The 24,238-nt window shown below is 41.6% G+C and overlaps 1 protein-coding gene and 1 pseudogene across 1 annotated transcript; one reads left to right on the top strand and one right to left on the bottom strand.

Annotated features, from left to right (window-relative positions):
• Positions 1 to 6,640: 6,640 nt before the first annotated feature.
• LOC134077073 (keratin, type I cytoskeletal 13-like) lies at positions 6,641 to 9,893 on the bottom strand (annotated as a pseudogene).
• A 4,895-nt stretch (positions 9,894 to 14,788) lies between these two features.
• Positions 14,789 to 17,704, top strand: LOC134077072 (keratin, type I cytoskeletal 13-like). Its single transcript, XM_062532457.1, has 7 exons — positions 14,789 to 15,448; positions 15,634 to 15,716; positions 15,947 to 16,103; positions 16,272 to 16,433; positions 16,643 to 16,768; positions 17,049 to 17,284; positions 17,378 to 17,704. Exons 1-7 carry the CDS (start codon positions 14,969 to 14,971, stop codon positions 17,580 to 17,582), a joined length of 1,449 nt encoding a protein of 482 aa, XP_062388441.1. The 5' UTR covers positions 14,789 to 14,968; the 3' UTR covers positions 17,583 to 17,704.
• Positions 17,705 to 24,238: the final 6,534 nt, after the last annotated feature.

Below are 24,238 nucleotides of genomic sequence, written 5' to 3'. Positions count from 1 at the left end.
CACATAATCCCCAGATCGACCAGATTCCAAGCGCCTCACTTCTGCATTCTCCTCGGTGGTTCACCCCACTGGTTTGCTGTGGCGCTCAGATCAGAGGACTAACATGGCCACAGCAGAGGAGAGCAAAAGAAGAGTTATTTTCCAGCCGAGAGTTCGTTTTAAAGGTACACACTATGCAGACTTGTCACCTTAATTTAACCTTTATGAAGTTAATTTGATGGTAAACCAACTTGTTATACTGTAGGGGAATCTTTCACCTAGCAGATGTAACGAGTTGCTAAAGAGAGAACCAGCCATGCAACTACAAGAACAATGGCCGGAAGACATCTCACAAGACTCATGAAACATTGCCTTGTGGATATAACTCTTTGAAGATCATTTTTGCCTGTTGTTAGTCTTTCACCTCCACATCTAAAGCATTTTCATTGTGTTCAGGGGGAACAAGCCAGGATAAGTAGGCTATTTACAATGGCGGAGTAAAATGTAAATATATCGTGACTCAAGGGGGTTGCTCTATGGTTGGCAAAAAAATCCTGAAACCTCATAGTATACATAGTGTATACGTTTCCAGAATCGTCTGAAAAAGCAGAGACGAGGAAGCACAGGGAAACAAGACAAGGCTCTGGCTGCACATCATTAAAGAATGTTTCATGATAGCAACATACTTTAGTGAACACTGTCTGTCACTAATCCTGAGTGAACTTTACTATGTAGCATTTAAGTGTTGCTGGAACACCAGGGGCATGATAGCGGGTATGTTGAAATGTGTGGGGAATGCAATTATGTTAAACATTATGTTTATGTTGAAACACTCCCAGCCCAGCTATTGTAATGCCCAGGCTCATTCCTCTTGTTATGCCCATGCTCAGGGCTCTGTGCCTCCAGGTTTTAGTTTAACTTAATCCTGTAACAAGTGGGGGGGAATGCAGTTGCGTTTCAGGATCAGCGGGGGTGTTGCAACAATGCCCATGGTCATTCTTCATGATATGCCAAACCCACCCCAGAGTATTTGTTGGCAAAAAGCTCAATTTTCATTTCATCAGACCATATAGACTATCCCACAAGAATGCAAAATTCAAAATCATATCTTCCCAACCTCCTTGGTACGTACAGTAATACCTTGGCTGAGCCTAGTTCAGTAGGAGAGACAGAGGCCAGTGTACAATGCCTGTATTTGTGCTTATAAAGCTGAGCTTTCATAACTCATGAGGGTCCACTATTATAATATCCCACGGCAGCGGTTCCCAAACTTCCCCCCCACGTACCACCTTCTAATGTACTTCCTGACTCAGCTCTCATACCCCCACCATTCGACACATTAAAAAGTAATACATTCTAATGAAGCATTCCAGACATCATGTTTAATAAGCCGCCTTTTTAAAAAATGAAAATGTAGCCTAGATAAAATGTCATGTTTCCATCATTATAACCCGATTTGAAAAAAGCAGGTGGGCTTCAGGGCCATTGTCTCAGAAGAACCCCTTTACTCAAAGAGTGGCACATCACAACCAGACTGAGGTTTGCCCATTAACATTTGAGAGATAAAGATGAGTTTTGGAAGTCTGTGCTTTGGTCTTATGTGACTAATCTGGAACTGTTTGGGCACCTGAATGTCACTTATGTTTAGCGAAGAAAGGGAGAGGCTTTCAACCCTAAAGGCCAGTTCAAACACAAGATCCGCGACGAGACGAGCTGCAACATTCTAAAAACCAGCAACGTTCTAAAACTCTGCAAGTTGCAACTAAGATTTGACATGTTGAATGTTTAGCGACTGCTTGCAACTGCTTGCAACTTTTGATTCACACCGCCGCAACTGCTCTCCGCAACCGTCTCAGACCGTCGCGAATCTTTGGTTTGAACTGGCCTTAAGAACACAGCTCCCATAATGTTAGATCGATTTTGATATGCTGTGGGTAATTACAGTGCATGAAAATGCACTGTACTGTTCTTCCTAGGCTTCTTATTACAGTGCATGAAAATGCACTGTACTGTTCTTCCTAGGCATTTTATTATTATTCTTCTTCTAACGCACTTAATGCAGCTTCAACCGCTTAACGTAGAAACTCCATTCAAACTATGTCGCGTAGGTCTTACTTACGCGATGTGGGCTTTGTATTTTTCAACTTTGTAACTTTTATACTTTTTAAACTATTAGTTAAAAACTATTATAATTTCCCCCATAGACTTAACATTGCTCATTATGACATCACGGCAGCAATTAGAATGTTACCCCAGCTGGTCAGCCACCTGGGCACCAACTGTCAGTTTCTCTCAGGCTTTAAGCATACAATCTCTCTGAAGACTACACATATCCTGTTAAACTGTTTCCTCTGTCCACAACTGTTTCAAAATAAAAGTCCTCACTGCAATAATACACTATTAAATCATTTAACCATTGAAACTACTCAACTATTTAACTGTTCAACCATTCCAACTGTCAGTTATCATCAACTATGCCTCCAGTCAACTACATGAAACCTCCATGTACCTAGCAACCAACATAGCAACCATTAAAATTAAGCGTTTATGACCGTTTCCATAGCAATCAACATGATTTTACTACAGTAACTTCTTTATTCCTGATAGTGGCCACCATGGATACCCTAGCAACAAATGTTTCAAAATAAAAGTCCTCACTAGCAAGTTATCTAGTTAGCATGGTTAGCATTGTTAGCATAGCTAGCATTTTTAGCATAACTGCAAAAAATCATCAACTAAGTTAGCTAATCAACCTGGTTAGCATTGTTAGCAAATCTACCATTGTTAGCATAGTTAGCATTTTTAGCATTACTGCTAGAAATCATCGGTTAAGTTAGCTAATCAACCTGGTTAGCATTGTTAGTAAAGTTAGCATTGCTAGCATAATTAGCATTTTTAGCACAACTGTTAGAAATCATTAGCTAAGTTAGCTAATCAACATTTTAACATGAATAGAAATCATTAGTTAAGTTAGAACTGGAATGTTTCAGCTTTAAACTGTCTACCTTCACACTATCAACTCTCTGTAAACTATGCAACCACCATGTTTACCCTAGCTACACCTTGGTAACCATATCTACATTATCTATCTTTTTTTGCATTTTCATGCACTGGTAATTCCTTGGAATTGCATTTCTAGTTCTTCTTCTTCTAACGCTCGCAATTCAGCTTCAACCGTTTAACGTAGAAACTTCATTCAAACGTTGTTGCGTAGGTCTTGCTTATGCCATGTGTGCTTTGTATTTTTCAACTTTGTAACTTTTATACTTTTTAAACTATGAATTAAAAAACGATTTCCCCATAGATTTAACATTGAGCTGTTTCCCCATAGACTTAACATTGCTCATTATGACATCACGGCAGCAATTAGAATCTTACGCCAGGTGGCTGGCCACCTGGGCACCAACTGTCAGTTTCTCTGGCTTTAAGCATACAGTCTCTCAGAAGACTACATATCCTGTAAACTGTTTCCTCTGTCCACAACTGTTTCAAAATAAAAGTCCTCACTGCAATAATACACTATTAAATCATTTAACCATTGAAACTACTCAACTATTGAACTGTTCAACCATTCCAACTGTCAGTTATCATCCACTATGCCTCCAGTCAACTACATGAAACCTCCATGTACCTAGCAACCAACATAGCAACCATTAAAATTAAGTGTTTATGACCGTTTCCATAGCAACCAACATGATTATACTGCAGTAACTTCTTGTTTCCTGATAGTGGCCACCATGGATACCCTAGCAACAAATGTTTCAAAATAAAAGTCCTCACTAGCAAGTTAGCTAGTTAGCATGGTTAGCATAGTTAGCATTGTTAGCATAGTTACCATTTTTAGCATAACTGCAAAAAATCATCAACTAAGTTAGCTAATGAACCTGGTTAGCATTGTTAGCATATTTAGCATTGTTAGCATAGTTAGCCTTTTTAGCATTACTGCTAGAAATCATCGGTTAAGTTAGCTAATCAACCTGGTTAGCATTGTTAGTAAAGTTAGCATTGCTAGCATAATTAACATTTTTAGCGTAACTGCTAGAAATCATTAGCTAAGTTAGCTAATCAACATTTTAACATGAATAGAAATTATTAGTTAAGTTAGAACTGGAATGTTTCATCTTTAAACTGTCTACCCTCACACTATCAACTCTCTGTAAACTATGCAACCACCATGTTTACCCTAGCTACACCTTAGTAACCATAGCTACATTATCTATCTATTTTTGCATTTTCATGCACTGGTAATTCCTTGGAATTGCATTTCTAGTTATCAGGATGCTGCTGTGGGGCTGTTTTGCAGCCTCAGGCACAGGGAACCTTGCTCGGGTGCATGGCATCATAAAAAAAGAAAATGCACATTTTTAAGGATAATATGCAGAAACCGGCTTGTAGTCTAGCTTTAGGTCGTCGCCGGGTCTTCCAACAAGATAATTACCCACAGCATATCAAAATCGGTCTAACAGTTCCTCAAGGATACCAAAACCAAGGTCCTGGAGTGGCCCACACAGAGCCCAGACCTCAATTCAATTAAGAATCTGTGTCGGGTGCTCAAAGTGAATGTCCATGTTCGGAAACCATGCAGTTTGGATCAGCTGGAACAATTCGCAATGAGAGAATGGGGCAAAATCCCTCAGGAAACCTGCGCCAAAGAACTACTCAAGAGATTGTTGTCAGTTGTGACTCAGAAAGGGCACACTATTGACTATTAGTCACTAGAAATCAAAAGTGTTGTGCTGATAATTTTGGCCTCAACTGTAAGAGTCGAAAGGAGGAGTGTGTTGTTGTTGTTGTTGTTGTTGTTACATTGTTGTTGTTCTTACATGCTCAAATATTAAGCATGGTTAAACGATTTCATGTGTAATTGTGGGCCTATGTTCATTCTTTACAAATAAAGTCATACCGGTAAGTTTTGATGGGGAAAACAAAAGGTGTGATTTTGTGCAGTTGTGGAAAATTTTCAATCTTGGACATACAGCACTTTGTGATATATATACAGTATATATATATATATATATATATATATATATATATATATATATATATTATGCTATTCTTTATTAAAAAAATGACTTGTATGAGTTCAGGTCAATGAGGCCTACAGGCCATACATAGCAAATAGAACTTTAAAACATGTAATGTTCACAAGAACTTAAGCTAATTAAATGATGAATAGAATGAATAGAATAGAATATATAATTTTTTGATCCTGTGAGGAAAATTCAGTTCTCTGCATTTAACCCAATTTAACCGAATTAGTGGACACACAGCACACAGTGAACACACAGTGAGGTGAATCACACAACCCAGAGCAGTGAGCTGCCTGCCCAACCAGCCGCGCGGGGAGCAGTGAGGGGTTAGGTGCCTTGCTCAAGGACCGTGGACTGGTCGGGGATCGAACTGGCAACCCTCAGGTTACAAGCCCGATGCCCTAATCAGTAGTCCACGGCTGCCCATAACAACATAAGGTGTATACATACTGTATGTCTTATTATGGATTTATGATCAACTATACTGACCGGGAACACAAAACTGATTAACATGAAATGCACTCCACAGGAGTGCTAACACAATAGTAAAGAAAAAGAAAAAGAAGAAAAAATATAATAGTAATATAAACAAAAAAACAAACCAATAAATGAAACATCATATATTTAGAATTAAGTAACGATGAGAATTCACAGGATGGGAAAGAGATAGATGCAACAACTGTAATAAAACCAGTGCAGTGAAAATAGGAAGACCCTGTAATAACAGCTGTGATGCATAATGGAGAAACGCAGCTTCTCCACTTTGCTTGTGGAGCACTTTGGCCACAATTAAACATTACCTTTGGAAGACCTAAGGTTCCGTTGTGGTTGATAAGATATTAAAAGCACATAGACATGGTGCTATGCCATTCAGAGCTTTGTAATAATTGACAGAGCCTCACAGATGTATTTCACTGAACTCCAGAGGATGATCATTTTTTGTATCCATCCCCTCAAAAACTCTTTCTCTGAGTTGTTTGGAATGTTCTTTTGTCTTCATGGTGGAATTATAATCAAGAATACTGATTGACCAGTGACTGGATCTTCCAGACGGAGGTGTCTTTTCCCATTTCCCTATTTGTGAGCCTTTTTAGCACCAATTGGCAGGACCACTGTTGATTTAGGTCAGTCACTTTAAGGGCGATGAATATTTATGCAGTTGCATATTTTGCATGATATATATTTTATTTAATTAACATTACTTTGTAGAAATTTGAAAACATTAAAGAGGGGGTGTTTGTAAATTATTGTAAAAAAGGCCAAATTAAATGGACAGATTCCATTTATTAAAGAAATTCTGCCCTACAAAGCAAAAAGGCAGTAACTGCATTTTGGTCAAAAATGAGTTATAATAATTTTCATGACATTCAAGTTGTCGTGAAGATTGATATTTCCCAAAAATAAATGTATGTAAAGTAGCACAACCTTCACATGTCCAGTAATTCACCTACAATTACTTTAAGGTCATTTTGTTTTCAGTTTGCACTCTGAGTTACAGCCTTTTTGCTTTGTAGAGCAGATTTACCATCTGGTTTTGATTGTCTTGTTGATTGTCACTCTTTACCATCTCAACATATAAAGATGAACACAGAGAATGATCATTTTGCTGTTTTTTTATTTCATTGGTAATGATTTCGACTTGACAATACAGATAACCTGTGACAAACTGCAGGGTTAAGCCTGCCTTGTGCTCAGGTGAATCAGCAGTTAAGTCATGGATCAGGGGTCTCCACCTTGAAGGAAGCACTTCCTTAAGCGACGATGGAGGAGGAGGAAGAGGAGGCCACCACCTTTCCATCAACCAGCTCCTCCGTCACTGTCACCACTCTGGTACGTGTGGTGGACACAGATGCTGCTGCTGCTGCTGCTGCTGCTGCTGCTGCTGCTGCTGCTGCCTCTGCTGCTGCGGATATCGATGCCGAATATGATGTCGACAGCGATGTTGATAAAGCTGCAGAAGACGATATGGTTCTGGAAGAAAGGAGAGAGACAGTGGTCACCAAGAGTGTATTGGTATTGAGTTTAATCAAGTGTAATTCAATTAAAATGTGGTCGGGTACTTACGAGTATGAAGAGGCGGCGTATGCGTCTCCGTCGAGCAGTCTTCTGTACTCGGCGATCTCCATCTCCAGTCTGGTCTTGATGTCGAGCAGGATGGAGTATTCGTAGCCCTGGCGCTCAAGGTTTCCGCGGAGGGCGGCGAGCTGTTCCTCCAGGCTGCTCACCTGTACCTGGAAGCCAGCCAGCATGCTAGCGTAGCGGGTCTGTGTCTCTGCCAGGGTGACTTCCATGGAGGCTTTCTAAAACACAAACAGAAGAAAAATAGTCTGTAAGTCATATAGGAGAGTCATTGCATCCCACATTATAATTATCAATACCATTGCTGTTAATAATAATATTGCACATTACCATTAATATTCCAATCTGACTGATACGAGATAGCCTACTGTAATAAAAGCCTAGTTATTAAACTGTAATAATGAGCTATAGACCCTGGGCCTACAGATGATCAGAATATCTTCTAGGAGAGGTGTACACCTATCACCATGACACTGTTAAAGTGCCCACTCACCATGCTGATGAGGCCTTGCAGCTCGATCTGTAGCGCCTGCACTGTGCTCTTCATGGTCGTGACTTCTGAGGAGGATGTTTGCAGGACGGCTGTGCTTGAGAGGACTTCTTTGCTGAGCGCTTCCGTCTGTGGACAAGGCAAAGAAAATGCATAGTTGTATAGGCTGTATTTCTGAGTTTGAATGTTAACTTATTTAGATAACACAATAAGCCATATTAATTTTGGGATAATAGCTTAAATTGTCTTTGTTAACAAACAGTTATTAATTATACTAATAATTAACAGTTATTGATTATTAGTTATTAATGTTAGTGGTTTTTACATTGTTTACAAACTCTTACAGTAGTTTATGTTCTGATCAACTTTTGCTCCATGCTTAGGTAGCTCTACTCACCTTGGCCTGGAACCAAACCTCCAGCTCCTTCCTGTTCTTGACGGCCACAGCCTCGTAGTGTTCACGGACGCCAGCCAGGACTACGGAGAGGTCATCCTGAGGAGCAGCGTCCACCTCCACACTAACTGTTTTGCCAACGTGTGCGCGAAGAGCCAAGAGATCCTGAGGAAGACATCATGAGAGAAGATGGGTGAAGATGATGATGATGACCAAGGTGATCATATTGAAACTTTCATACAAGTGGCACTGTCCATGCAAGTGAGTAGAAACAAACTGTAGTTTGGACCACAAGGATATATGCACATGGAAATGTTTGTAAAGCAACAAACCTCCTGGTGGTTCTTCGTCAGGAAGGCGAGCTCCTCCTGGATGGATGTGATCTGCATGGCGAGGTCGGATTTGGAGAGGGTGAGGTCATCCAGGACCTTCCTGAGTCCAGCGATGTCAGCCTCCACGGAGAGACGCATGGCCGCCTCTGCCTCAAATCTGAAGTGTAAAAAGCATTTAGTCTAAATGAGAAGATCACGACTAACAGGACAGGACACTGTGCTGGGGTGAGTGAATGTGTCTGTGCTGGCTGCATGTGTCTCTGCATCTGGCCACAAACACATCCAGCAGGGGGCACTGTGACCTTCAATCAGACCCCATTTATCTGTCTTGGGGGTGCCTCTCAACATCTCTCCTCGATCCTCGATCCTCGATGCTCGATCCTCGAGGGGCGTTCCCACTGATCTATAGCTAACACTGGATAGACTATCCCATTGTTGCCGCCCCATCATTCTTTATGTAGATCAGTGAGGATGGAGGCCCGAGGAGCGAGAGTGGACGTATAAAAGCCCAAATGAGAGGCACCCATGGTGTCCTGTGCTGTGCTGTCACAACTGTAGATGTTAGAAACCAAGATACCGCATCGTCCATCGAGTTCTATTTGGTGGCAAAGCCAATGCAGCCGCCACATTGCTGGGGGCAACAGCTCACTGTCTGTGGGCAACACTTGCTGGCAAGCAGAGACCACTGTCTGATATCCAATCAGAAACATCTGTCTCTCCATTGGCCTCCGGTGATTTGCTGTTTGATTGTTGCCACCAGAAAGATGGCGGCGCTATTGTCATATGCTCTGGACCAATGCGGTATCTACCGGTAGGTTTTTAATGTCTACAACAGCTCCCCTCCAAACAAGCTTTTTGCTGATGATGGAAGACAGTTGAATAAAACATTTAGTAGTAGAGGGATAAAACTCACTTGACTCTGAAGTCATCGGCAGCCAGTTTGGCGTTGTCAATGCTCAGCACAGCTCCTCCCTTGAAACCAATGATGGCCATAATCTTGAAGTACAAAAGATAAAGAACAACAAGATTAGATACTGTAACAGGTAATGAAACTGCATACATGATTTGCCTCTACAATTATGTAAACTGTAGACATTCATCTAATCCATGATGTAGGCTGCAGCATGTGTGTAAAACTATAAATGGCCTAAACTGTGGGGTTTTGGCACTGACACAAAACATTCCGTCACTCTCACCTTGGCCTGGAGGTCACCGATGGTGACCATGAAGCCAGAGAAGTCGTGCACAGCAGGTCCGATCCTAGCCTCCATGAACTGCCTGATCTTCAGCTCCAGCTCGGCGTTGGCCTTCTCCAGGGTGTGCACCTTGGTCAGGTAGGCGGCCAGACGGTCGTTGAGGTTCTGCATGGTGAATTTCCCATTGCCCATCACGGCCTCGAAAGCTCCACCACCACCAGCAGCCAGGCTGAAGCCACCACCGCCGCCGCCGCCACCAGCAGCGAACCCGAACCCTGCGCCACCGCCGAACCCGAAGCCTGCGCCGTACCCTGCCCCGGCGCTGGAGATGCGGACTCCAGATCCTCCTGCTCCGCCGTAGACGCTGCCGGCCCGCATGATGCTCAAACGAGCACCACCTCCAGACACGGAGAGCCCAGAAGACATCCCAGCAGACATCCCCGCAGAGATGCCGGCAGAGATCCCTCCTGCCATGGATGCTCCGGAGGAAATAGAGACGCGGCGGACGGTTTCCATTGTGAGTGGAGGCTAGTGATGCTTCTCAGAGCAGCTCAGAAGTGATGACAGCTCAGGCACACAGGCCTTTTATACAAGAGAAGCTTAATTCTGAGTGCATGCATGGCTTCGAAAACATCCCACTTATTCTGCTTCAGGTGATCCAATGTTGCCAAGAGCAGTTTTTAAAGTTCACGTTCACGTGGTATTAGTGGTGTTCATTAAAGTAGGGCCTGCATGTTGTGTGAATTTACACATATTACCAGAAGGGCATTCCAAATGGACCGCAAAAGAATTGATTAGATATTTGTGAATGTATAATGTGAGGCATTCTATGTTCCCATGAGTATGATGCAACACATTTTTAATTGACAGAGTCGTTCAAGACACCTTAACACAATATTGTGCAGAGACCTACAAACAATATTGTGCTACAATCACAATATTGTGCAGAGACATTATTGTGCAGAGACCTACGATCAATATTGTGCAGAGACCTGCAAACATAATATTGTGGAGAGACCTACAGTACAAACACAATATTGTGCAGAGACCTACAAACACAATATTGTGGAGAGAGAGACCTACAAACACAATATTGTGCAGAGACCTACAAACACAATATTGTGGAGAGAGAGACCTACAAACACAATATTGTGCAGTCATTGTAGGTAGGCCATGATTATGTTAAGCAGACAACAATCATAATAATAAAAAAAACAATAACTCAGCTATCTGAATATTGGCCTACTGCACACTGTGGGTCCAAGCTGACACAATTGTGTACAACTGGAAAATAATTCAGCTGCAAATTATGAGACTGAAACTGTGTGGCATTTGATCTTGCTTTGACAGAAGGTGCCTCCACCAAGGAATAAACCCCTGATCCACGACTGACCTGTTTTACCTGAGCACAAGGCAGGCTTTACCCTGCAGTTTGTCACAGGTTATCTGTAATGTCAAGTCAGAAAAACTACCAATAAAGAGCCCATGCACTGAAATGATCATTCTCTGTGTTCGTCTTTACATGTTGAGTTGGTAAAGACAAAACTGAAAATCAGCTAGACAATCAAAACCTAATGGAAAAAGGTTTATGAACTTGAAATGTCAGCAATATGTCATGTCATTTAAACTCAACTTCATGATTTGAATGTTTACTGGGTTTCACTCATTTGTGCCACTAGGGGGTGTAGTGCACTGGGTATTAGCAGTTGGTACCTGACACTGCCATGTTGGGTGCCAAGGTCAGATGATGACTCTATAGTGGAACCTTATGGGGCGAATATGCTATGTTGAAATAAGCCACTGATTTATTCATTTATTTATTAGCAGGCAAATAAATGTGATCATCAACATTTGTCAATATGTAAAAAGCCCTTAGCGAAATATTGGTATCCAGCATGCCACCCATTCGATTCCCTAGTTACCTGCAGATCTCTCTATACGGCTCTTGGTGTTAATCACGTGAATGGAAAGGTGTTATGTATATGAACATGTGTTCATGGATTAATGGAAACAGTGTGGATGGTGGAGAGATAGGATTTTTACTGTAGCCATAGCATACAAAACGGCAATACACTCCAACACTAATACGCAACAATACAGCATTGTGTCATATCACCAGCAGCACCGGGTTTGATTACAGTGGCTTGCAAAAGTATTCGTCTCCGTTGGACATTTCCTCTTTTATTGCTTAATAAATGGAATCTTTGTCCATTCAATTTGTTTTATAATAATTAATTCACAACGCATAAATATTCATCCCCCATAAAGTGACTGACCTAAATCAACAGCGGTCCTGCCAATTGGAGATTGCCTGAGTGAATGTGTAATATAAAGACACACCTGCATTTGAAAGGTCCAGTCACTGGTCAATCAGTATTCACTGGTACTGGTATATCAGCAATCAGTATCTATTGCTACGCATTTAAAGGAGAATTCTGGTGATTTTTCACATAGATCTCTGTTTCTTGAGGCTGCAGCCAACAGAAGAGGTGCTACACTCTGGGGGCATGGAAATGGGGGCATGTGATCCAGCCTACTCCTTGACCCTTTGTAGGGCCAGGTACAATACTCATTCAAACTTATCAAACATCTCAATCCATTAGCCTATTTATTTAGCTATGCGACCGGATCAGTCAGCAGATCAGTTTTTTTTCCCAATACTTAAGTTCTATCATAAATGATATTGATCCATGCTACTAATATATCACTATTCCTTTTAAAAACTTGGTCTGGTTATTCATTTAATAATTAATTATGAGAGTTCAGCTTGATAAACGCATTGTACATTGGTCTCTGTCTCTTCACTGAACTAGGCTCAGCCAAGGTATTATCGTAACAAGGAGGTTGAGAAACAGGGCCGATATGATTTAGAATTTTGCATTCTTGTGGGATAGTGTATGGTCAGATGAAATGGAAAATTTAGCTTTCTTGCAACAAATACTCAAGATGGGTTTGACCATGGGCATTGCTATCACTGCGGTTTGGGGCAATGCCCCCACTTGAAACACAATTGCACCTTGCTCCAACCCTTAACCTACCCCCCCCCCCCCCCCCCCCCCCCCCCCCCCCCACACACACACACACACACACTTTTTAAAGGATTGAATTAAACCAAAAGCTGGAGGCACAGAGACCTCTAATACGCGTGGGAGCCGCGGAGTGCCCTGTATGACTTCTGAAGCATCCCAGCTATCATGCCTCAGGTGCTCCAGTATTGCTGCGGGCGTCATTCTAAAGTTCACTTAGGATTAGCGACAGTGCTCACTAAAAATGAGCTGCTTTCATGGAACAGAACATTCTTTAATGTCGTGCGGTCAGTCTTGTTCCCCTGTGTCTCCTTGTCTTTGCTTTATCAGACGATTTTAAAAATTTAAATTGAACTCTCAGCTGCAAATTAGCCCTCCTCTTGCCTCGGCCCGGCCAATTTACAGTTCAGACTAACATACAGTATCTAAATAATTGCAGGCAAAATCATTATTCTGCTGTGGCCATGTTAGTCCTGTGATCTGAGCTCCACAGAAAACCAGTGGGGTGAGCCACAGAGGAGAATGCAGAAGTGAGGCGCTTAGAATCTGGTCGATCTGGAGGGATTATGTGCAGGGGAATGTTCTAAAATCTCTTACTTTCTGTTCTTTATCTTCGGGGGATGTCGTCGAAGATTAACATCTGATTTATCGGCAAAGGGAGGCTTTACAAAGTACTGTATACAGTGGTGTTAATAATTATGGTACATGTAGTAAAATATTTTTTTTAATAATATATTTTAGAAAATAAATATGATTTTCTTCAAAATTATTTTTCCCTCATTGTTCTCATTGTGAGGCCAAGATAAACTGCCATCTCCTATACCTCTTTACTCAACTTTACTAGGTGTGCCAATGTAGAGAGCACTGTATATCCAACAGAATTTTATTTTCTTTTTACCTCCGCCAAGGAGGTATATGTTTTCATCGGGGACCGGCGTTTGTCTGTTCGCCTGTGTGTTAGCAAGATAACTCAAAAAGTAATGGATGGATTTTCAGGGAAGGTCAGACATGACCCAAGGAAGAAATTATTAAAATTTTTTGAAGTGATCTGTAATTCCGTCGGGATTCCTGAGGCGTTTATGTATTTAGCTTAGTGGTGTAATGGCATGGTATGGCCACGTGGTGGCAATCTGAATAGTTTAGGTTCAAATATATGACAACCTAGAAAGAACAATACAGGCGGATGTCTGTGCTCTCTGAGTGCTTTTCTAGTTATCTATCCGTTTTTAGTTATGTACAAAAGATCCTCATCAGTGCACACTGCACAGTCTGCCATATTGTAAAGCATGTCCCATGTCAGATGTGCACAGTCTGCCATATTGTAAAGCATGTCCCATGTCATCAGTGCACAGTCTGCCATATTGTAAAGCATGTCCAATGTCAGATGTGTCTGTGTACCACATTGTAAAGCATGTCCCATGTCAGATGTGTCTGTGTGCCATATTGTAAAGCATGTCCCATGTCAGATGTGTCTGTGTGATCGCCCCACAGGAGGTGTCCCATGCCCATCTGCCTGATCCAGTGCACTGTGCACTCAGCTTTGGTCACCAGGCGTGTGTCACATTATTCAGCTAAAGAGACAAAGTGGTCTAAATGGGGCATCATTCAATCAAGGTTATGCAAAATGGGTGTTGTGTCATTTTGCTACTTCTGATGATGGAAGGATCCTAACGACAGGGACCTGGAGAGTTCAATTATATTACAGTAAAGCAGGAAGGTCTCACTGTAAAAAGTGGTAGAAGTGCAAAAATCCAATGGAACACAGTTTCAGTCTCATGCAAAATTAGCATTTGAATTAATTAAACCAAGAATTAGCATTCTTGAATTTCCCCTTGGGGATCAATAAAGTATCTATCTATCTATCTATCTATCATTTTGTTTCATGGCAGCTACATTATTATCCAATTGTAGGCCTACTCTATAGGCCATCAGCTGATTACCTGAACATTCAGATAATTGTTTTTATTCAGTCTGCTAAACATAATCATGGCCTACCTCCAATATCATTAAAATAATAATAATAATAATTCTACACACTCCATCGTAGTTGTTTTGAATGACTCGTGTAATCGCAACATAGAATTTGACAACATATAACTTCTCTGGACATTACGATCACTGTAGCCTATCAAATGTCTTGTAATTCTATCGCAGGCCATTTTGTCCTTGTGATAAGTACGTTCACGTAACAGGACAATATGTCGCAAGATAAGTAGGCTACTTTGAACACTTGACTCAGTAATGCGAAGTGAACTTTCAAAACTGCCCCCGGCAACACCTCTCAACATTTGAAGCAGAATCGCTCAGATGCTTCAAGTAAAGCCACTGGGAATACACTCCACGGATTAGCCTAACATTCTCTGCAGCCTATAAAGTGCCTGCGTGTCCGTATTCGCATCACTTCTGAGCTGCTCTGAGACGCATCAGTAGCCTCCACTCACAATGGCAGCCATCTCCAGCCGCATCTCCATGTCCTCCGGATCATCCATCGCAGGGGGGATCTCTGGGCTCTCCCTGTCCGGAGGTGGAGCTCGTTTGAGCGTCATGCGGGCCGGCAGTGTGTACGGCGGAGCGGGGGGAGCTGGAGTTCGCATATCCAGCGCCGGCGCAGGGTTTGGCGCTGGCGCTGGCGCAGGCTTCGGTGGTGGCGCAGGGTTCGGGTTCGCTGCTGGCGGCGGCGGCGGCGGTGGCTTCAGCCTGGCTGCTGGTGGTGGAGCTTTCGAGGCCGTGATGGGCAATGGGAAATTCACCATGCAGAACCTCAACGACCGTCTGGCCGCCTACCTGACCACGGTGCGTTCTCTGGAGAAGGCCAACGCCGAGCTGGAGCTGAAGATCAGACAGTTCCTGGACGCTAAGATCGGACCTGCTGTGCACGACTTCTCTGGCTTCATGGCCACCATCGGTGACCTCCAGACCAAGGTGGGTGTTGGGAAGTCTATGCACAAACTCACGGTTTACAGTTAATGAACACTTTTATCTTTAGGCTACATGCACGTCGTTTACGTTTCATGTCAAATTAATTTTAAATAGCCTACATTAACAACATGTACATAATTGTATTACCTGCTCTACCTAATATACGATTGTTTTTATATTACTTAAAGATTATGGGCATCATCAGTTTTAAAGGAGTCGCTGTGCTGAACATCGACAACGCCAAACTGGCTGCTGATGACTTCAGAGTCAAGTGAGTATTATCCCTCTTCTACTCTTAAGTTTTATGAAATCGTACTCCGTTATCAGCGAGAAGCTTGCAGATGTCTGACTTAAGGTTGCAGTGCCCTCTACTGGATTGTATGCGTATGTGGCCAGATGCAGATACACATGCAGGCAGCCTCTACACATACAAAGTATTCTGCATCTTGACAACTTCATTTGAATGATAATTATTGATAATTCATTATTTTATGATTTCAGATACGAGGCAGAGCAGGCCATGCGTCTTTCCGTGGAGGCTGACATCGCTGGACTCAAAAAGGTCCTGGATGACCTCACCTTCTCCAAATCCGACCTTATCTTGCAGATCACGGCCATCCAGGACGAACTCGCCTTCCTGAAGAAGAGCCACCAGGAGGTTTGTTTCTACCTGCCTTGTCCATATCTCCATGTGATGGGCTCTCTTTGATGGGCTACTACTTACTTATGCTCATTCACTCATGGAACGTTTTGCTTGTGTAAAGTTCAGCACAACCACCTTGGTCGTTATCATGCATCTCCATCATCCTCATGGTATTTTCCGCAGGATCTCCTGGCTCTTCGCGCACAAGTTGGCAGCACAGTAAACGTGGAGGTGGACGCTGCTCCTCAGGACGACCTCATGGTAGTCCTGGCCGGCGTCCGTGAACACTACGAGGCTGTGGCCGTCAAGAACAGACGGGAACTGGAGGCCTGGTACCAGGCGAAGGTGAGTAGCCTAGACCTATAGGGCTACACCTGCTACATAACAAAGAAGTTATTAGCCTAATATCAACAACTGTTTGTTATTCAAATCAAGTATATTTGTGTCATCTAAATCCATTAACAGTTATTAAAAATAGGCCAAGAAGAACAATTCTACAGTAACAAAATGAAGGCCACATTGACATTGTTGTGTTTCCTTTCTTTTGTTTGCAGACGGAAGCGCTCAGCAAAGAAGTCCTCTCAAGCACAGCTGTCCTGCAGACGTCCTCCTCAGAAGTCACGTCCATGAGGACCACAGTGCAGGCGCTACAGATCGAGCTGCAAGGCCTCATCAGCATGGTGAGTGGGCATTTAAACAACTTTATGGTTAACAATATCAGACCTATAGCCCTACTAAGATATCCTAATAATTTGTAGGCCATAGGCCTATAGCTCATAATTGAGATCAATAACTATTTATAGTTGGCTATTATTACAGTAGGCTATCCCATATCAATGGGATTGCAACATTAACGGTACAAGATTATTAATAACAGCAGCGGTAATGATATTCAAAATGTGGGATGCAATGACTCTCTTATATGACTTACTGACTTGTTTTATTCTGTTTGTGTCTTAGAAAGCGTCCATGGAAGTCACCCTGGCAGAGACACAGACCCGCTACGTTAGCATGCTGGCCGGCTTCCAGGTACAGGTGAGCAGCCTGGAGGAGCAGCTCGCTGCCCTCCGCGGAAACCTTGAGCGCCAGGGCTACGAATACTCCATCCTGCTCGACATCAAGACCAGACTGGAGATGGAGATCGCCGAGTACAGAAGACTGCTCGACGGAGACGCATACGCCGCCTCTTCATACTCGTAAGTACCCGACCACATTTTAATTGAATTACACTTGATTAAACTCAATACCAATACACTCTTGGTGACCACTGTCTCTCTCCTCTCTTCCAGAACCATATCGTCTTCTGCAGCTTTATCATCATCGCTGTCGACATCATATTCGGCATCGATATCCGCAGCAGCCGAGGCAGCAGCAGCAGCAGCAGCAGCAGCAGCATCTGTGTCCACAACACGTACCAGAGTGATGACAGTGACGGAGGAGCTGGTTGATGGAATGGTGGTGTCCTCCTCCACCTCCTCCTCCATCGTCGCTTAAGGAGGTGTGGAAACCCCTGATCCATGACTGTTGATTTACCTGAGCACAAGGCAGGCTTTACCCTGCAGTTTGTCACAGATTGTCTGTAATGTCAAGTCAGAAACACTACCAATAAAACAAGAGCGTACTAAAATCCTCATTCTCTGTGTTCATCCTTTATACTGTATTTTGAGTTGGTAAAGACAAAACTGAAAATCAACAAAACAATCAAAACCATGCACCAAATAGTGAAAAGTTGATGAACTTGAAATGTCAACAAGAATATGATAATGTAGGAGCCATTTATAGTCACCTTTATTATTTTTGAGTTTTATGGGTTTTACTTATGTTTGCCACTTGGGGGTGTAGAGAATACTGCAATACAACAGCGTTTCATATCACCACCAGCACTGGGTTTGATTTACAGTGGCTTGGAAAAGTATTCGTCCCTGTTGGATATTTCCCCTTTTATTGTTTCAATGATTTACAAAAAAACAACACATGCATATTCAAAAACATCTGCAACGTCAGAAAAACACCAGCAAACTCAGAGATACACCTGTAAACTCAGAAAATGCTGTAAATATTCACAACACAAGCAAATATGGAAACAAACTGCAAAATAGATGAAAACAAACGGCAAACTAAATGAAGAACTACAAACTATGACAACAGAATGAGGAATGGAAATGTTTCCAGGGGACCATAATCAGTGACGGACCCACATCCTGTTTACGTTAGGTCCAACCATATATATATATATATATATATATATATATCGACAATGTATATATCTATGAATATATATAATAGAGTTTAACAATTATCTGGAATTACACATTACACATTATTAGAAGGTATTTCCACACTGTTAAAAAAGTATTTCCACACTGTCTCCACATTACATTTTACTCTTGAACCCCTGGATCTGATATCGTTTTAACTCTGGGCCTATTCATTAATTTGTTATTAATTGGGGGGTTTTGTATGGTTGTATGATTGTCAGTGAACAAAGGCATCATGATCATGATAGACACAAACAAAATGAATGTCAGGTTCCCCACTGTGGACCCGCCCCGCACTGTTGCTGTATGGGCTCAGACATCCTTCAGCTTTCACTGCAGAAGGAACTGGAACAAAGTCCAGTGGGTGTTTCCACAAAAGAATATTTTATTATGTCAGGTGATTCTTTAGGAAATTAGGGGTAGATCCATGTCACCTGGTGGCTCCACAATCTGCACGATGGTCAGAGCTCTCAGTACGCTTTTGGAAACAGATTTATTATTTTCAATCCAGGACTTTTAGTCTTATAAATAATTGTTTTGGATGACTGGGGAACTTTTCTTGTCTTTATTTCTCCCTTTCAGGTAGGCATATTTCTCTTCCACTTTCAGTCTTGATTTAAACCTTGAACTCAAACAACAGCAAGACTAGAGGACCAACATGTACATTTAAAGCAGCAAAGTATATAAAGACATTTTGCTTGGGCATAACATTTGCATGAAACATCTCTGGCATTCTTTTCAGCCGATCAGGTCAGGTGGCGTAGTTTATTTGCTTGTACATAGGCTGTAAATAGCGGCCCGTTTAGGTTTTGAACAGGAAGATGTGGGAGATGCAGCAGGCCTTTGGATCAAATTTAAGTAAAGGGGAAGTGCTGTTCCACATGACTTCAAAAGGCTCTCTGAACTCCTTAAACCTGCTGTCAATTTTCATACTCATATTGAGCAAAAATCTTGCTGAATAGTTTTAAATATTTTTTTTTCATTCATTTTAGCCAATATGTACATTTCTGAAGTCTACAAACTTAATAAATTGTAAGCTATGTGCATTCTCTGACTTTGTACCTACTCACTAACCACTGTTCGTTGTAAAGCAGCTAACAGCCAATCAGAGCAGAGATCTGTGACATTGTCAAAATCCCGTTGACGCTTAAGTGGTAGCAATAAGGAAAACATTTTGTGCAAGTCATTAATTCCTTTTGCAAACAACAAGGTTGTAAATAATGTTTAAACGACTTTACTGCCTATGATATCAGTGGTGACAAATTGGCTAGCTATCATTAGCATGGTGAAATTAGAACTATTTAAAAGCAAGCACCAACCCAGAGCATTTATTCTTTTCATGAAGATTCAGGACAGGCAGTGAAAAGTAACTTGTAGCATATTAAGCTCAAGCTACACTATATTGCCAAAAGTATTGGGTCACTTGCTTTGACTCACATACTGTATGAACTTAAGTAACATCCCATTCTTAATCCCTAGGGTTTAATATTACCTCTGTTCACTCTTTGCAGCTAAATCTTAAACTCTTCTGGGAATTCTTTCCACAATGTTTCATGGTGTGTTCATTGGAATTTTTGACCATTCTTCCAGAAGTGCATTTGTCAGGTCATACATTGATGTTGAATGAGGAGACTGCGCTTTCAGTCTCGGCTCTAATTCATCCCAAAGGTGTTCTGTTGGGTTGAAGTCAGAAGTTTAAACCAAGTTTTAAATCAAGGTGCAGGCCAGTCAAGTTCATCCACACCAAACTCTGCCATCCATGTCTTTATGGACCTCAATAATGATCAGTTCAATGATCTATACTTGGTTGGAGCTAATAGTTGTATTCCCAGACTCACAGAACAGCTGAATTCTGAACAGGAACAAGGTAAAAAAAAAAAGAGCTTAATTCCCCAAATGATGGAATATCCGTTTAAAGGTGATGGACCAAATTGAAGATGGCAGAAAATCCAATATGGCTGAAAACGACATTAAGGATGTGTTGAACTCAGCTTGGCCCAAGGGTTCCAGTGATACATTTGTGAAAAAACGGATGAACAGGTCAAAAGTTAATGAACATTTATACATGTCCAACTTTGACCTGTTGGTGGGCTAGAGCTCTCGAGCTTGCGTTGCTTACACAGTATCACCTCTTGAAGCCAAGAAATGGGTGGTGTGGTGTTCAATTATCACAATATTGGGGAATTATTACATTTTCAGGACCTGTGAAATGAAGGCTAACCTAATGTTATAACCTCCTGTTAAAGGAATATTTCGGTATTTTACACTTTAAGCCCGTTTTCTGTATTGCCTAGCATGAACACGAGTGTTTGACACCGAAATATCGACGATTGAGCCTGTTTGTGCATTTCGGCACCTTTAGAATGTTCTCTGTATGGCGTTAACATTGCTCCCTATGTGCATAAACTATTCTGTCCTTAAAACACCCCTAAACGTTCGTTTTTAAAAATGTGCAGCTCACCGAGTGGTTACTGGTCTTCAATGATCTTCTATAGCAAGTTTCGCAGCGAAATTCAAATTCTGTTGTGTTATATTAGGCAAACACGGTTGTGAGTTATCTGAAAAATTACTTCCGGGATTTCGAAAATCCCTGATAAACTATGACTGAAGCTACATTTCGCTGTCAAACTTGCCATAGAAGATCGTTGAAGACCAGTAACCACTCGGTGAGCTGCACATTTTAAAAAACGAACGTTTAGGGGTGTTTTAAGGACAGAATAGTTTATGCACATAGGGAGCAATGCCATACAGAGAACATTCTAAAGGTGCCGAAATGCACACACAGGCTCAATCGTCGAGATTTCGGTGTCAAACACTCGTTTTCATGCTAGGCAATAGGCTACAGAAAACGGGCTTAAAGTGTAAAATACCGAAATATTCCTTTAATTGAATTCTTTATTACATTATTGTTAAAAAGCGTTTTATATTGTTGACTTATTGACATTATAATGACTGCGCGCCACGCAGTGAAGCGACGGTCATATAGGTTTAGATCTTTTTTCTTTCTTTTTTTTCGCATGAGCAAATTTCCGTCAATGATTTCCCGGACACTGAAAGACCGGGGTGCACGAAACTTGTTGGGCATGTAGCCCCACAAGAGTAGCATTATGCTGTATGGGTTCTGACAGTCTTCAGCTTCCACGGCTGAAGGAACTGAACAAAGTCCAGTGGCCGTTTCCACAAAAGAATATGTCAGGTGATTCTTCAAGATATTAGGGGTAGATCCATGTCACCTGGTGGCTCCACAATCTGCACAACAGTCAGAGCTCTCTGTCTGCTTTTTTTGATATAGATAGAGGGATATATTTTCAATCAAATTATTGTTCTGGATGACTGGGGAACTTTTCTCTTATTATTTTACCCTTTCAGGTAGTCAGATCTGACGTTCACGTTCAGTCTTTAAACCTCAAACTAAAACAACAGCAACATTAGATATAGAGGTTATCTAGCCCAGTGTGAAAGGCGCGAGTGGCACAACATTGTTTATTTTTGCAGCCAGACACTGCTGTTGTTTTATTTTATTGAGGCCTGCATGGTTAAACTTGTAGAAACAAATACTGCAGAGAAAAGGTGTGTATGACTTAGGCTACAGTATATGTAAGGGATAACGGCCGACGAGGTGACCGGTTCGATGGAAATAATGGCTAGGTGGAGGTCTAGAACTCCGGCGACGTGCGAAGCACGGAGACGGAGTTACCTCCGCCGTGCCATTATTTCCATCGAACCGGTCGACCTCGAAGGCCGTTATCCCGCTTATCTCCCGTTTGTATTCATAACCTGTATATTTAGAACATAGTTTTATTCCACCGTTGCGTCCGTTAACATCGCTAAAACTGTCTTGACTGCAGGGACTACTTTCCGCCACATTTCAACTTTCTACTTGCAGGACAAAACTGCCGTTACTAGTTCTAAATGGATGGTTGCTATGGCCAAAAGCCAGTCGTTAGTTCTAAATGGCTGGTTGCTACGGCCAAAAGCCAGTCGTTAGTTCTATCTCTCCCGTTGTCAAGCGGGCAAATCCCAGGATTCTGATTAACTTTAACTTTGAAAGATCGCTACTTTTATAGCCTACATGGCATCCAACTAGCTACAATCCACCTCCGTCATATGCTACAATGTTACTATGGTTCTGCACGTCTGTATTTCAGCTTGGATGCAACGTGACAGTCCATTTAAACTTCGCAACGAGTTTGGCGAATTAATATTCAAGTGTGATACGGGAACTACTTCATAGGTAGCAGGTTATACGAAGTTAATGGCCACCCCATCAGCCAATCAGAGAAGAGAATTCCATTGTTGAGGGAGATAAAATATACTGTAGGTAACAGTATTTTTGTACTTTTAGGTAGGCCTACATATGGACAGATTGCCATGGTTCAATGTGATCATGTAAACCGTATTGAAAAAACAACTGCAGTAAGCTATGACACTTTCTATCAAGATGTCTTTATTTACTCACTAAACCTAAACTAGCTGCCCAGGCATGCTTGTGTGGGTGCTCTCTCTCTCTCTCTCTCTCTCTGCACTAAAGTGAAAACATTAGAAACATTATCAGAATATTTTTCCATGATGTTCAGGAATGGACAACTAACCATTTCTAACCTGAATGGCAAATCAATAAATATTGATTAATCTTTTTTAGGCCTTGTACATTTTGATGCGAAACACTGCGACATCTTGAAACATTCCTGCACTGATAGGACAGCTTTTATATCTGTGAAACAAACAATAACAACAAACAATAGACAGAGGAATGTATTCATATTTTGAGTTGAGTTGATGGACAATATCCATGGCCATCTAGAAATGTGTCTGGGTAAAGATTTTCACTGAAAAGAACAAAACCTGTCCACATGTACCACAGTTTTATACTGCATGTCCACATACACCACAGTTTTTACCATGTCCTTCTCAAAGTATATTCAAATTACAGCCTTGGTATATGATGAATCAGTCCAGCATGTAAGATCATGTAAGAAGATTTGTATAGTGTGTATGTGTGTATGCCAAATGTATAAAGACTAGCACATTTCTGCCCATAATAGTGTATCCATGTGGAGATGACAATGTCCATGTCTGCCTATAACTAAGGCAAAAAGGATGAATAGCACAAAGCATTCATGCAGTGATGAAACCTGTAAAAACAGGTGTTGTGTATTGCACACTAATAAAGTAATATTGTAACTGTTTAAGCAGACAACTGGAATAGTAGAGCAGCTCGAAGAATAAGTATCTTTTATTTTACACAGTACACTATCACTAGCCAACATGGCAGTACCAAGAGCAAGAGGGCGCCCCAGTAGGCGGATACTCATTTATACAAACAGACCAATCAGAGACCTCCACTATCTCATTACCAATCAGAATGGCAAAAACTATTAAAACAATATCTGTGTGTAGAACCACAACAGGTAACATATTTCCATCAATGTTTGAATGTGAAATTCTTCCCCTGTGTTAACAAAAACATTAAAATGTGTGTGTTTGCATATGTGCATGAGTGAATGAGAGTTTTGGCATAAGAGAGCATAGTAAGTAATTTCATTCTTCCCTCCAGGTGAAGTAGTCTCTAACGCTCTTTGCAACAGAGGTCAGTATGGCGACTGCAGGAATTGGTGAGTCCAGTCATTCTTTACTAACCCCAAAAACACACTGTTCTCTATCAAGAATTAGTGGTATTTCACTATGCGACATGCCCCCTGTGGTTTCCTCAGAAGCCATATTTCACTATGCCAGCCATTAGTCATGGGGAGAACCTATCGCAAAACTGTTATCCATGCTTTTATCACATCCCGCCTCGACTACTGTAATTTCTTATATTCTGGTCTGATCCGGACAAACATTTCAAAACTTAGTCCAAAATGCTGCAGCCAGACTTTTAACAGGAACTAA

Source organism: Sardina pilchardus, chromosome 3, assembly GCF_963854185.1.
Source record: "Sardina pilchardus chromosome 3, fSarPil1.1, whole genome shotgun sequence".
NCBI lineage: Eukaryota > Metazoa > Chordata > Actinopteri > Clupeiformes > Clupeidae > Sardina > Sardina pilchardus.
Note: the sequence above shows the minus strand (reverse complement) of the source record. Positions and strands in the feature narration are given on the sequence as shown.